Source organism: Crocuta crocuta, unplaced genomic scaffold (assembly GCF_008692635.1).
Source record: "Crocuta crocuta isolate KB4526 unplaced genomic scaffold, BGI_CrCroc_1.0 scaffold96, whole genome shotgun sequence".
NCBI lineage: Eukaryota > Metazoa > Chordata > Mammalia > Carnivora > Hyaenidae > Crocuta > Crocuta crocuta.
Window position 1 is genome coordinate 9,522,074 of NW_027531522.1, and position 14,910 is coordinate 9,536,983.

General features: G+C 41.7%; 1 protein-coding gene across 1 annotated transcript in view; it reads right to left on the reverse strand.

The window, feature by feature from the left end:
* PTER (phosphotriesterase related) overlaps nt 1–14,910 on the reverse strand; it is a 68,766-nt gene that overhangs the window by 32,986 nt on the left and 20,870 nt on the right. The window contains exon 2 of the mRNA XM_077772447.1: nt 269–739. Within this exon, the coding sequence (XP_077628573.1) occupies nt 269–700 (432 nt within the window). The 5' untranslated portion in view covers nt 701–739. The remainder of the gene's footprint in view (nt 1–268; nt 740–14,910) is intronic.

Genomic DNA, 14,910 nt, shown 5'->3' on the forward strand with positions numbered 1-14,910 from the left:
TTAACACTTTGGGTTTTTCAGTGACCAGTGGATTAAGAGCTCCTTCCTTGACACTTTTTTTTTTTTCTTCATGAAATGAAATGTTCCTAATTTGGGTCCCCACTGGCAGATGTCTTTGCTAGCTAGCAAACTTCTGTAGTGTGCCCAGCTACCTCTGAGTCGGTGACATTCTCCAATGTAGATGACACGCAGGGATAATCCAATGTCTGAAGTTCTGGCTTTTCTGAATTTACGAGCAAAAATTGTTGAAGAATGTAGGGCTTCTTACCTGTTCGACTGACATGGCTCTGGTCTCTGGAGAGTGAGTTGCATCCACATAAAACCCAGCTCCAGATATGATATGGATGCCAGTCTCTTCGGCAAGCCACTTCAATGTCTTCACGTCTCGGCTAATGCCAACAGTTGTGTTCTCTACCAAAGCTCCCCCACCATTGGCTTTAAAACACAACAGTTCTTCCCTGATGGCTTCTGTCTCCTGATTCAGCTGAAGGTTCTCTTTATGGGAATAAGGGTTTTTTTGAATCCAAAATAAATTTTTCATCATAATAGGTTCTTTAGAGGTAGCTTCATAACATGGAGGAGGGGGGCAGTAGCAGCATTCAAAGGTCATTGTCAGATGTTCATGGGTCAGCGTGCGGCCCAGTTTGCTTGGCTCCACAAGGCCCAAAACAGTTTGGACTTTCCCACTTAAGGAGGACATTTCTGCTGATACCAGGAGATGCTCTGAAAAGAGTGCTTTCTGGAAAAAAAGAAAACGATAATCAGAAAATTTAACACGCACATCAATTCTGTCCGTAGTGGATGGGAGGCTGTGAATGTATACCTGTGTAAGGAAGAGAATCAATGAGACGAGAGATATGGTCCCACTTATCACCCTGCCAAAGCCAGAGTCAGTCTCTAGTAAATTGTGGAAGCTCACTGCAGCCTTAAGTGACATGCATGGTATTAAATGTCCCCCAGCCACTTCCACTGGGACTCCTTTGCCTGATTTAATCCCATCCTTATCTACTGCAAATATTTCTTGGTGTTCAGCTCACAATTTCCTTTTTCTTAATTTTATCTCATTAGTCACAGCTACACTCTCTTGGTCAATTCAACAGTAATCTCCATTTTTAAAAACCTCCTCATAACCAGTAACTTTTATAAAAACCAGCCTTGTCTCAGAACTTTTTCATTTGTCCTTTTTCAAATAAATATACTGAGGCTACTGATCATTCCATTACTCACTATCCACATGAATCTACTATCAAACTCCTATTGAAGGTCCATCATGTGCCAGAAATTGGAGATACAAATATGCATATGACAGAACTCTCTGACGTTGATGATTTCACAGATTTCCCCCCACATCCAAGAAACAAAACAAAACAAAACAAACTGGGGAGAAAATACCTAGGTTCAATAATTAGAAAACAAAACAAAACAAAAAAACAAGAATAAAAACCTCTCTGCTCTAGATGTTTTATTGTCTCTAGGGCACATAGAAACTTCAAAAATCATTAAGAGCAAAAAATCCTTCATTATAATGAAAGCAACCATAATTTACTGAAGCTGAAATTTGCCATCTCCAAAAAGAGTAAATACCTCTCCATTTATCCTGTTTACTTTCATTTGTAACACATACTAAGGATTCACCAAGTTTCCGTCACTGACAGCAAAAAACCACAGTTCCAGAGCTATCATGTGTCCGTATGTTTCCTAAATGAAGGGATTCTCTTGGAAAGAAGAAGGCACGACTGAAAGTGTGAAGACAAACACCTCCGTGGCCAAGAGCGAAACCCCTGCCAGAAACAGTGGTCTACACAGAGCGCTAGCCACGCACATTCGGAGGATGGTGACAAAAGGTAAAAGAAAATGCCTTTGAAGCTCTCAAGCTGTTTCTTTAAAAGACATGCTGAAATCATTCCCCTCCACCCTCCCCACATCCCTGGCCCTTTATCAGTTTTCTTACCTATAATTTAGAATACCAATGCACATTTCCTAGGCTACCCTAAGAATTCAATGAAATGAGATACCACAGGTAAAAAAGACCTATAGACATGATTTGCACACAGCACATGGTCAACAAGCAGTCGCTTTGTTATGCTAGTTCTAGGAACTATTATGGATTTCCTAGGTTCTTTTTTTTTCAGACGAAGTGTTTGGCTAGAGAGGAGATCATTTGGGGGAGGAACAGGTAGAGGACAATTTGCAAGGGGGTGTAGTGCATTCAAGAGGCAAGGTGAAAAGAGACCAGGGTGGGAGAAAAGGGGGCAGCGAGCTAAAGGCAGCTTTACATCAATCCACTGGAGCTGAGGATTTTGATCTATGTTGGCCCGTAATGTGTAAATAATTGATTTCGACTGTTTGGCAGAGAACTGTAGGATGTGCGGCTAGCATGGCCATTAGTTTTTGTTCGGTAGCACTCTTCTGCAAGCCAAACTTCTAACTTCTAAATAATTCACACGATGACCGAAGCTGGCATCTGTTTAGAGAGTCACTATGTAGCTGCCCATCACTGCACAGGGCAGTCATTTCCATCCATGATGTCTAGGACCTCACTGTTCAATGCCTTATTCCCTGTTACTGAATGCAAAGAATACATAGCTAGTTCTTTCTGTTGACAAAATCACCGTTCCGTTAATGATCGATTTCATTTTCCATACGGGCTAATTTGTTCTTTCCTTTCGTCTGATGAACAGGGACCAGAAACTTGGATAAACTGATAAAACACTATCACTGTCATTGTGTGTCAACTATACTTCGATTTAAAAAAAAAAAAAAATGGGGTGGGGGGAGCCACTATCACTTTTGCTAGAAAAATACCACACTGCATGGTTAATTGATAGAGATTGGAAAGAGCAACGTTAGTAAGTTTCAAACTCCGCAACCTGTGAATCTGTGAAAAAAGAAATAAAATCACTTAAGAAATGTCATCTCTCATGGGAAATTCCTCAGGCAGAACTAGTCGGTGCTTCCTATGATCACAGACAATGTAACCCATACTTAAAGGATAAGAATTGATGAAAGAACAAACTGGAGACGCCACTGCTCTAAGCTGGAATGTGTCCTTTAGTGGGATAAAATATGTATGTGGCAGTCATGCTTCCTGTACGGCTAGAAAGCCTCTCCCACCCACATTCAGCCTGAAAGTCGTTCTCTTCTCAAGGTACACACACAGGGCTACCACTCACTGGCCTTCCGCCATTAAGGGAAGAGTTCTCAGATTAAGGAGGAAGGTTCTGGGTACTGAGAGCTCCCAGGGCCCAACTGTATAAACAGGAATAACCCACCCCCACCAAAAAAATCAGGCTTCAGGCATTTCCAGGGCAGCTTCGGCATTGCACACACCTGCAACAGAAGGTGGTGGGAAAGAGACAGAGGAGCCATAAACACATTTGCCAAAAGCTTTGTTGTACTTCAGAAGTGAAATCTGAACAGTCAGAGACGCTGATGCTACTCCTCTGCAAATTGTGTTGCAGCCAGGTCAGAGGAAACGATCCTTCTAATTCACCAGGTACAGAATCAGAAAGGAACACAAATTTTAAAGGAAAAAAAAAAAGACGAGAGCAGGGGATCAGTGCTATAGCGCTGAGCTGGACACCAGAGACAATAGATAGGATGTGTCATTTCTTAAAATATACACATAAATTAATTTTTAGGAAATATAGAGCAAATTTACCAAACTGTTGGAGATTTGGTGGTGGGTGGGTAGTTTGGGGGCGATTTTAGTGTTTTGTTTTCCCAGGATTTTGCTACAGCTATTTCACCCTGATCATTATACTTCATTTCGATTTTTCTGTCTCCCGGAGTTAAATGTTCATTTCAGTTACATCCCACATGGCAGAGGATAGGACTTCCTGAACATTTCACATCTGAATGAGCGTCCTCTAGATCTCACAGACTCATGCCCTTTCCTGCCTCCACCCCTGCCCTCAATGGTCCTTAGACCAGCTGAAGGCTCCTGCCTTGCATCTTTAGATGAAATGGTCAACTTGGTAGGTTGATGCTTGCTGCACTGGTTCTCAGCTCACTTCCCCAACAGCTGTGCAACTTTTAATCTCTATAATAAGTCTTTGTTCCATTTCACTTATAGTCTTTTCTTTCCCCGATCAAACCCTCCCTGATTTAAAAAAAAAAAAAAAGGGAAGGCATTTCCAAGCTTTATGCAAGAGAAGGTATGAACTGAATACAGGCAGCCCTGTAGAGAATGGACAAAGAGGAGCCACTGCACTTGCGGAGACCCACAGGGCGTCGCTGGAACCGGGGGAAAAAAATCAGGCGGTGGCCGTCTGCGAGAACACCAGTGGAGATGGTGGGAAAGCAGAGGCAGTAGGAGGTGCTGGAAATTTCTAACTGGGCTTGCTGGTGCTGGAAAAGTAGCCTCCAAATTATGGGCTCCTAAGAAAAAAAGTGCCGTCTGGTGCAAAGAAGAAGGCACTTCTATTTTTTTATGATTTGTATCGCACAGGGCCTCAGTACTCTATACACATTGCACTTAGAGCTGACATTTGATTTGTGACCCAAATATTTTTTAAGCCACATAATATTTTTTGAAGCTCGTTTGAATACTTCTATCCTGTGCAGGTTCAAGCCTGTGACATGTCTTCTTGCAAACAGCATCGGTCTGATGGCTGAACAATGGTGACACAGGATTTCCTGCACACGCACGGGACATGTCCCCTTGCCCACATGTATATGGCTGTGTGGCCCTGCTGCATGGAGGCTGATAACTTTTCATATTAAGCATTGTCAAAAAATCAATAACTATACCTGCACAAAGAGAAAGAAATCCAAGCACTTCAGTACACAGAGCAGTAATGGGACCCAGAGTGTTCTTCGAACTGTGACATAAATAAAACAGAACCACTCACAGATACAAATGAGCAGCTCGAATCTTGTATTCAGAGGAAAACGGTGGGTTTCATTCCCAAGCTTTTTTTCCCCCTTTATCCCCTATTTAAGGAAGCTGGGGAGATAATCTGAGGATATCTCCAAATCCCAAATCCCAAATATGAAGATGGAGATGTACCCAAGAGGTGACGCTCCTGGAAAAAGCCATTCACAGATGGGTGTGCCTGGGAGAGGTTCCCTCCCCGGTACAGGCCTTCCTGGACCTGAGCAACAGTTCATCTAAAATGGTAGGTCAGTCAGGGGCCCCTGGGTGGCTCAGCTGATTAAGTGTCTGACTCTTGGTTTTGGCTCCAGTCATGGTCTCATGGTTCGTGAGATCGAACCCCTTGTCTGACTCTTCACTGACAGTGTGGAGCCTGCTTGGGATTTTCTCTCACCCTCTCGCTTTGCCCCTCCCTGCCCTGCTGTCTCTCAAAAACAAATAAACGAAACCTTAAAAAATGATAGGTCAGTTCAGTCTACAAATTATTAAAGTCAGAAATCACTTTGGGCTGCTCAACTGATGGACGGGATGGGGTTTGTGGCTTAATTGACTCTTTTTAAAATATTTATTAAAAAAAGTTTTTAATGTTTATTTTTGAGGGAGAGAGAGAAAGAGACAGAGCATGAGCAGGGGAAGGACAGAGAGAGAGAGACACAGAATCCGAAGCAGGCTCCAGGCTCTGAGCTGTCTGCACAGAGCCCAATGTGGGACTCAAACCCATGAACTGAGATCCTGACCTGAGCTGAAGTCAGACGCTTAACCGACTGAGCTACCCAGGTGCCCCTAAAATTTTTATTTTTAACTCAAGTATAGTTGACATACAATATTCTGTTAGTTTTAGGTGTACAATCTAGTGATTCATTAATTATATATACATTGTGAAATGCTTGCCGTATATCTGTCACCATACAGTTATTACAATTTCTCTATGTCCCTTATACTGTATTTTTCATCCCTGTTAAACTGGAAGTTTATACTTCTTAATCCCTTTCATCCGTTTTGCTCATCCTCCCACCACCTCGCCTCTGGCAACCACCAGTTTGTTCTCTGTATCTATGAATCTATTTCTGGTTTTGTTGGTGTGTTTTTTAGATTCCAGATAGAAGTGAAACAATATGGTATTTGTCTTTGTCCAACTTATGTACTCAGTGTAATGCCCACTGGGTCCGTCTATTTGCAAATGGAAAGATCTCATTCTTTTTTATGGCTGAGTAATATTCCACATCTTCTTTACCCATTCATCTGTCACTGGACACTTAGGGTATCTTCTCTAACTTGGATGCTGTAAATAATGCTGCAGTAAACATAGGGGTGTGTATCTTTTTGAATTAGTATTTTTGTTTTCTTGCCAAATACCCAGAAGTGTGATTGATTGCTGGATCATATGGTATATCTATTTTCTGTTGTCCAAGGAGCCTCCATAACTTTTCCATCATAGCTGCATCAACTTACATTCCCACCAGCAGTGAACAAGGATGTCCTTTGTCCCACATCCTCACCAGCACTTGTTATTTCTTGTCACTTTCATACTAGCCATTGTGGCTGGTAAAAGGGACCTCATTATAGTTTCAATTTGCCTTTTCTCGATGATTAGGACACTGAGCATCTCTTCATGTGTCTTTGGGCCACCTGTATGTCTTCTTTGGAAATATTTCTATTCAGGTCCTCTGCCCATTTTTTTTCAAAGTTTATTTATTTATTTTGAGAGAGAGAAATAGAGAGAGCACAAGCAGGAGAGGGGCAGAGAGAGAGAATCCCGGGCAGGCTCTGCACCATCAGCACAGAGCCAGAGGAGAGGCTTGATCTTGCAAACTGTGAGATCATGACCTGAGCTGAAATCAAGAGTCAGATGCTCAATCAATGGATGCACTCAGGTGCCTCTTCTCTGCCCGTTTTTTAATGGACTCTTTAGTCAATCAGATGCCAAATGGTTAGCTCCACAAGTCACATCCACTATGACTTTGGTAAATACTACTACTATTACTATTGGCTTCTTGAATTTATCTCTTTAGTCAACAAATTGAAAACATTTTCTCCTTGATAAAAAAGGACTGGGGAGGGGGTAGAAGGAGGAAGGGAGGGCAGTGGAAAACCCCTATATTCAGGTCAAAATGCAACATTACTCACTACTTGTCACCGTAACATCAGAGCCAGGACAAGTGTGATATTGTCAGAATGATATCTACAGAACTGACTTTTATGTTTTTCTTCATTTGAAAAAAATGAAGCTTAGTTTATCTTAACCCCTCATTTCAAAGAGAAAGGTCCTATACTCAGTTCTGTGAGAATCTTTGATTTAAATTCCTTGATTTACTACTAGCATAAACCTAGGAGTAAAACATGTAACAAGTTACTGGATACAACGATAACTTCTTTTTCTTCATAAAGAACTGGACACTGAAGTTAGTTCTCAGCTTTTCACAGAGTGAAGTTCCTCTTCTACAGGTTCGTAGCACTAGGTGATCTCGCAAAAACAATATTATCAGCAAACTGCACTGCTGGTCTTTAACTATATTTAGTCACATAAAGAGCTTACAATTTGCATTACTTCTAATTCCAGGAGAATCACAAGTTCATGTTTTATTTCTTAAATTTTTTGTTTGTTTATTTTTGAGAGAGAGAGAAAGACACAGAGCACAAGCAAGGGACGGGGAGAGAGTGAGGGAGACACAGAATCTGAAGCAGGCTCCAGGCTCTAAGCTGTCAGCACAGAGCCCAACGTGGGGCTTGAACTCATGAGCCTCAAGATCATGACCTGAGCTGAAGTCAGATGCTTAACCAACTGAACCACCCAAGCATCCCACAAGTTAATGTTTTAAACATTATGCATGCTTTATATGCATCCATGTTCCTCACACGATTTCATTTGGAAGGCTCTTCTTCAGTGGCCTGATTTAGTTGGAAGGACAGTAGGTTCAGAGTCAAGAGCTCTTGGCTCTTCCACTGAATAGTTGTGTGATTTGGGGCAAATAACTTAACCACTCTGAGCCCATTTTCACATCCCATCTATGAAATGAATGGGTTGGACCAGATGACTTCCAGATGACATTCATGCTTCTGTAATATCCTTTAACTTGAAATGGATATTAATGAGTTTCTATACATCATTCAATGAAGAATACTCATCTATCAATGAAGGTGATTTTTAAGAATGGTTTTAAAAATATATATTTTATATACATGTGCATATGTGTATATATATGTAATGAGAATGAATTTCATTCATTCCCTACCAATTTCATTCATTTCCTATCAGTAAGGCTGTACTTATTAAGGATGATTTTTTAAATGTTCAGTTTATAAACATGTGCATGTATGTGTGTGCATGTGTGCATACACACATATATGCATGTAATGACAGAATGGGTGGATTTCATTCATGACCTATCAATTTCATTCATTAACTATCTGTGAAGGCTATACCTATTAAGAGTTTTTTTAATGTATAGTTTATATACGTGTGAATATATACAGACCTATACATGGATAGAGAAAGAATCGGTTTCAGGTTGAGACCCTTCTAAGTTTAAAAGAACTCTAGGAAAGATGGCTGGTTTGAAAGAATCCTGAACTTGGAGTTCTGGCTCCAATGTTTCCTATCTGTGTAACTGTGAAAAATTGAACAGCTTACCATGAGTTAGCTTCCTCCCTTGAAAAGTGGAATAATATCGATGCCTGATCTATATTGCAAGCTTTGAAATGAAAAGCAAAAAAGGTAATACCTAAAAGCACTACCTAATTTATGAGGCACATATAAATGCTCAAAATCCTTATCATATTATATTATATTGTATTATATTATTCTTATTATACACCAAACTTTGAGTTATTTTCCAAACATTTGCTGAATATCCTTAGTCAAATAAACCCAACCTTGTTCTTTCAAAAAACTAACAGTAAGGGTCTGAAGTTAACAAATGAAACAGAGGCTGTAATCTGCTTATTAATTCCTTTACTTGAGGCCTGTAATTCTTTTTTTTTTTTTTAAATGTTTTATTTATTTCTAGGAGAGAGAGAGAGAGAGACAGCGTGAGCAGGGGAGGGTCAGAGAGAGAGGGAGTCACAGACTGAAACAGGCTCCAGGCTCTGAGCTGGCAGTCAGCACAGAGCCCGACGCGGGGCTCGAACCCACGAACCGCGAGATCATGACCTAAGCGAAAGTCAGACGCTTAACCGACTAAGCCACCCAGGCGCCCCGAGGCCTGTAATTCTTAAAGGTAGACTGTTGTGATTGACATCACAGTTCGTTAGGCTTTTGGAAATGACCCACCAAAGCGATTACAGCTTTAGGAGGTCCTCATTATCCATGGGCAAGTAGTACTAGAAATGCCTTTTTAAATGAATACGCTTAATACAGTGTGTTAGCTGCTGTCCACAGATGACCCATGGCTTCCGATATTCACATTTGTGTGCAGGCCCCTTCCAGGGGGATCTGAGCTGGCCAGTGACTCGCTTTAACCAATAGCATGTGGCAGAAGTGATGTAATATGTTTGGGACCCAAAGATTTTCAAGGAGCTTCTGACTCTGTGCTTTGGGGAAAACTTCCCTGCAATGTAAGAAGTCCAGCTACCCCTAATGTGGAGAAGGAGAGGCCCTCAAACTGCATGGGGAGTGCAAGAGTCAGGCACCCAAGAATCCAGGCTGTCCCTGAGAAGGCACCAGATGAATGAGTGTGTCATCTCAAACATTCTAACCCAGCCTAGATCCCACATGACTGCAAGCCTAGCTATGGCCAATCAAGTAGAGTACAGCCAACCCGCAGAATTATGGGAGATAATAAAATGGTTGTTGAAACCTGTAGTTTGGGGTTGTTACACAACAGTAGATAACCAGAATATATAGAGACCAACACTGGATAATAAGTTATATTAAAGGACTTGATTAAGATTTCAAATGAGAAAATAAACTAAATATGATAAAAAAAAAAAAGTCTTAGCTATAAACATGTCCTACTTCTAGAACTAGGAAGTAAAGGAATGTTGGATGGGGCGGGGGGGTGACAAAATTATGTGAAACGACATCATTACTTGGCTTTTGCACCGCAGTGATGAAAAAGGCTATCTTTGCAGAAGTATCTCTGAAGGCTTTATTTTTTACCAAGGTCCTCTATTTTTTAAAGTTTATTTATTTATTTTGAGAGAGAGAGAGAGAGAGTGAAAGCTGGGAAACGGCAGAGAGAGAGGAAGAGAGAGAATCCCAAGCAGCCTCCGAACCGCTAGCACAGAGCCTGACGCGAGGCTCAAACCCATGAACTGGGAGATTATGACCTGAGCCGGAGTCAGATGCTTACCCAACTGAGCCACCCAGGCGCCCCTACCAAGGTCTTTTATTACAGTTGTGATGCACCTTACTCTTCTGTGAAGCACTTTCCTGAGGTACTACTGTGCCTGTTTGTGCTCTTGGGTTGTGAAGGGTCTGACTCTGTCACATCCACGTTGGGCTTTGTACGCAGTGTAGCTCGCCTCCAATATCACTGTCATCAGCCTCCCCACAACTGCATCGTTTTTTTTAAGGCTTTCAGTTTTACTTTGCAATCTACTTGCATCATACTTCTTGAAATTTATCAACATTTACAACAATCAGCCAGAGATGAAGAAAAAGATGCTGAGGTGCTAGGTGGGCACAGAAATCCGCACAGGGGAAAAGGAATGTGTGAACGGAACCGGGTTTTTGAATGGTCAGGTCGTCAGAGCGCAGACTTGGCTTATCTGAGTAACCGGTTCACTGGGGGAAGGGGCACTTGGAGTGAGTACATCATATAGGGAGACCAGCAGTATGTTCCAGCATATGCCCCATGGTACCAAATCGATCTGGTAAGAGATTTGTCTCTGACTCTGTGCTCTGTGTGTCCTTTGTCATTACATAGTATCTAGCATTCACTTTGCATCTGTGAACCTCAACTGAACAGAGTGGACAGAAAGTAATTAGCTTGTGCCTTATGTAAGAATGAGAGAAAGAGTCAAAAGTTTGATTCTCAAATGAATAAAGTAAAAGGGGCGCCTCGGTAACTCAGTCGGTTAAGTGTCCAACTCTTGATCTCAGCTCAGGTCTTGATTCCGGGGCGGTGAGCTCAAGCCCCACAGTGAGCTTCACCCTGGGTGTGAAGCTTACTTTAAAAAAAAAATAAGAAACAAACAAATGAATGAAGTAAATTTGCTATAGCTCTAAAATTCCAATAAGAATTTTTAAAATTTGGGGTGGGGTTGTAGTTGCAAGTGGAAAAAGCATGTCAAATGTAGAACTATACTCTAAATCCCACTGGATTAGAATACCCTACAGATAATTACATCTTCTTTTATATACAAACAAATGTGACAATCTAGTTTAAAAGATACATTTTTAGTGATAAATGAAGAAAGCAGTGGCTACATACATAAAATTCTCATGCCTACAGACTAAAACTAAAGCATGATGTATTTTTAAAAAATAATTTCCAGAGGATTCCACATAATGGAAAACCGCCCGAATTTCAAATAGCTGTCCAAATGTCCAAATCTCTACTAACTAGGATATTTATTTGGAATCACTGAAACTAGCTAAGCTAGTCTAAACATGATGGGGAAGAGGGATGCATGATTTTCGTTTTGGGGGGAGGGTGCTAAATGATAAAAACATTTAAGATAGATGCCGCATTTAAGGAACCTAACTTGCCACACTGGAAACATGAAATAACCATTTGAAATTTTTCATGGATAGAAATCTAGCTTCATGCTTCTGGAAAAAAGCTTTCCTCTTTAAATGGCAAGCTAGTCCTACACATGTAGAGAAATCACATTGTGGGGTTAGGACAGAAGGCATCACTTGGGACCACTTGGGAGGCAGTTAAAACAAATCTGACCCACGGGTTCACGGTGGGGTTTGTGAAAGATAAGATAGATCATAGCGAGTGGTAATCTGCTGGCCCTCCCCACACAAATCCTTGGCCAAAGTGCAAATCTGCCCAACTTTTCTAGAAAGCAGTTTAGCAGTATGTATCTTGAGTCTCAAAATGTTACTTTGCTGCTGGGGAATCTGTCTTCAGGAAATATTTAGAGACACGTAAAAAATATTTACACACAAAGATGTCGTTATGGCATTATTTAGAATGGCGACCAAAATATCTCACAGTATGGGAATGTTTACACGTATGATGAAACGTTATGCAAACGTTCAAGTTATACTTTCAAAGACTATTTAATGACACGGGAAAATGCTCTTATTATAACTTGTGAAAAAAGCAAAATACAAAACTGTATTTTAAGTGCTATACATTTATGGAGAGTATATGTATCTACATACATGTAGAGCTTAATTTAAAACGCTAAGATGTTACGTGTATGTTTGGGTGGTAGAAGGAGGAAAGATAGACCACTTTTTTTCCTTCGTTACAATTTAATGTATTTCCCAGCCCAAGTTTCTGGGTTTTTTTTTTATATTTATCTATTTCATTTATAACTAGTAAAAGGGAGTTAAATGGGAAAAGATGAGTGATACCAGTATAAACTTATCCAATGCTTATACCAGTGCCACATGTAGAATAACAGAATATACAGTTTGAATCCTCCAACTAAAACACACAGGCAAAGATTCATGAACTCAAAAGCTATTTCAAATTCTTCATTATCACACAGTTGCTAATTGCCAGTCGAGCCTGAGACTTGATATGTTTGTGTGCAAATATTTCTGATCAAATTACATGTCTTTTCAGTGACTATGGTTCACTGTGATTAAATTCAAGCTGTTCCACCAAGTCCTTAATGGATTGATCTTGGCTCTAGTGGAAATCCTGGAGCCCAGTGAGAATTTTAGAAAAGGTTCAGCACTTTACTGTGAGTAATTATCACAGTCAAGTCACACAAGAACCAAGATGCCACTATCAAACACTCTCCTGTGAGAGGCTAGCAGAGGGGGAGGGGCCAGGTGGTGACTGGGCAGCTCAAAGCGTCCAACTTCAGCTCAGGTCATGATCTTGTAGTTCGTGGATGCGAGCCCCGTGTCGGGCTCTGTGCTGACAGCTTGGAGCCCAGAACCTGCTTTGGATTCTGTGTCCCCTTTTCTCTGCAGCTATTATGGAATAGATGAAATAGCAGCTATTATAGATTCGATAAATATTTACTGGCCAGTGTTAAGTGAAAAGCCCTGTGCTGGGTAGGCGGGGCCTGTGAGAGTTACAAAGATCAATAAGAGACAACCCCCACCCTCACCAGGAGGCGGAGAACCAACAATGGTCCCTTTCATTCACGTACTAAGCTGTCATTTACTGAGCTTCTATTATTATGCCACACAAAGCACCTGATATCTCTTATCTCTAGTTCTTACTAAAACATTGCCTGGTTGATATTATAAGAGGAAACTGAGGACAAAACTGAAGAAACCTAGGTCCAGAAAGTTGCCATCTGAACCGGAGTCTGTTTAGAGAACTCAAATATCGATCGTGAGCAGCCCTTTCTAGAAAGTTCCATTTGAGTTAACCAGATGAGGTCAGCCTACAGTTCCAACGATAGCAACCTTCTTAGATGAATACTACCTGCCAAGCACATTTAGTCGTCAGACAGAATTTCGAGATGGGCATTGTCTACGTTCTCTATGACACTATGTTTGCTCAACTGCCTAGGTGCCTAAGGTGAAATAAATAAATAACCCAAGTGTCATCCCAGATCTCCGCCTCATCCACGGGGAGTTTCTAAATGCCGTAAACACCACCATTGTAATCTCTCCTTCACTCCTTTTTCCCCCTTTATCCGCACAGCCACCGCCTTAGGGTAGCCGCCACCACCCTCTCTCAGGTGGATCATGGGTAAGAGCTCCCAACCTGGTTTCTCTGACACTGGGGTCCGCTTTCAGCAAGCCTACAGAGTGCCCTTTCTAAAACACAGACTCAGATAGGTCTCCCCGGGTGTCGTCCTGCTGCCCTTAAGAAACAAATCTGGGGGCGCCCGGGTGGCTCAATCGGTTGAGCGTCCGACGTCAGCTCAGGTCACGATCTCACGGTTTCGTGGGTTCGAGTCCCGCATTGGGCTCTGTGCTGACAGCTCAGAGTCTGGAGCCTGTCTTCGGATTCTGGGTCTCCCTCTCTCTGACCCTCCCCTGCTCATGCTGTCTCTCTCTCTCTCTCAAAAATAAATAAAACATTAAAAAAAAATTTTGTTTAAATCTGTACCTGAAGCCTAGTGGTGCCCCTGTGAACCCAGTCTGCTCCAGCGGCGTTCAACTGCCTGCCTTCTCTGGGCTCAGCATGTTCGCGCTTGTCTCAAGGTCCTTGAATGCGTCTCTGCCTCTTCCTTCCTGAGCTTACGTGAATCCAGCCCACTGTACCCTTTTCCTATACTGGCTCACTTCTGCTAGGCATCGAGCCTAGGGCTTTTGGCATCATTCGAAGCTTTTCCTGATGTTCTTCCTTGTGGCTCCAGCAGTCTGGGAAACATGCTGAGTCTAGGTTCTCTCCTAGCCCTTGGACCTTTACCTTGAAACTCACTTCTTACGTTAATGGCTAACGTCTCTCCCTCCAGACTCTGACCTCCCTGAGGGCAGAGTCCATGTCTCGGTCAGTTTTCAGCCACCCGCAGTGCCTGGCACGGAGTCAGTGCTTGATTAACATTCATATGCTTGCGCGTTGTGAGCCAGCCTTCTTCCACAAAGGATTGGAGGTCACTGGCACAAACAAAAGACACGTAAAGTGAAGAAAAAAATACTAAAGCAGGAGCATGGAAATTATACATCGAAGGAGAATAAGAACCAGGAAGGAAGAGCAGGTTAACAGTTGTGGGCAAAGGGCTAAAAAAGGTGTCCTAGAATATTTATTTAATATATTTCTGTCAACAGATAATTCTGAAATCATAGCACATCCCTTTTATGGCACGCCACCTTATTTCCTTACACCAAAACAGCTCAAAAGTATTATTTAAAAGCATAGAAAATGTTTTCCCAAAAGTTTTGGGGCTTGGGATTTTGAAGTCATGTTTGTTTTTACAACTTATCCTTTATTTTTGCACTCCATGCTCTCAGAAGATGGTGAACATGGCATTTAAGCTTATTCCTTTGCACCCAACAGTAC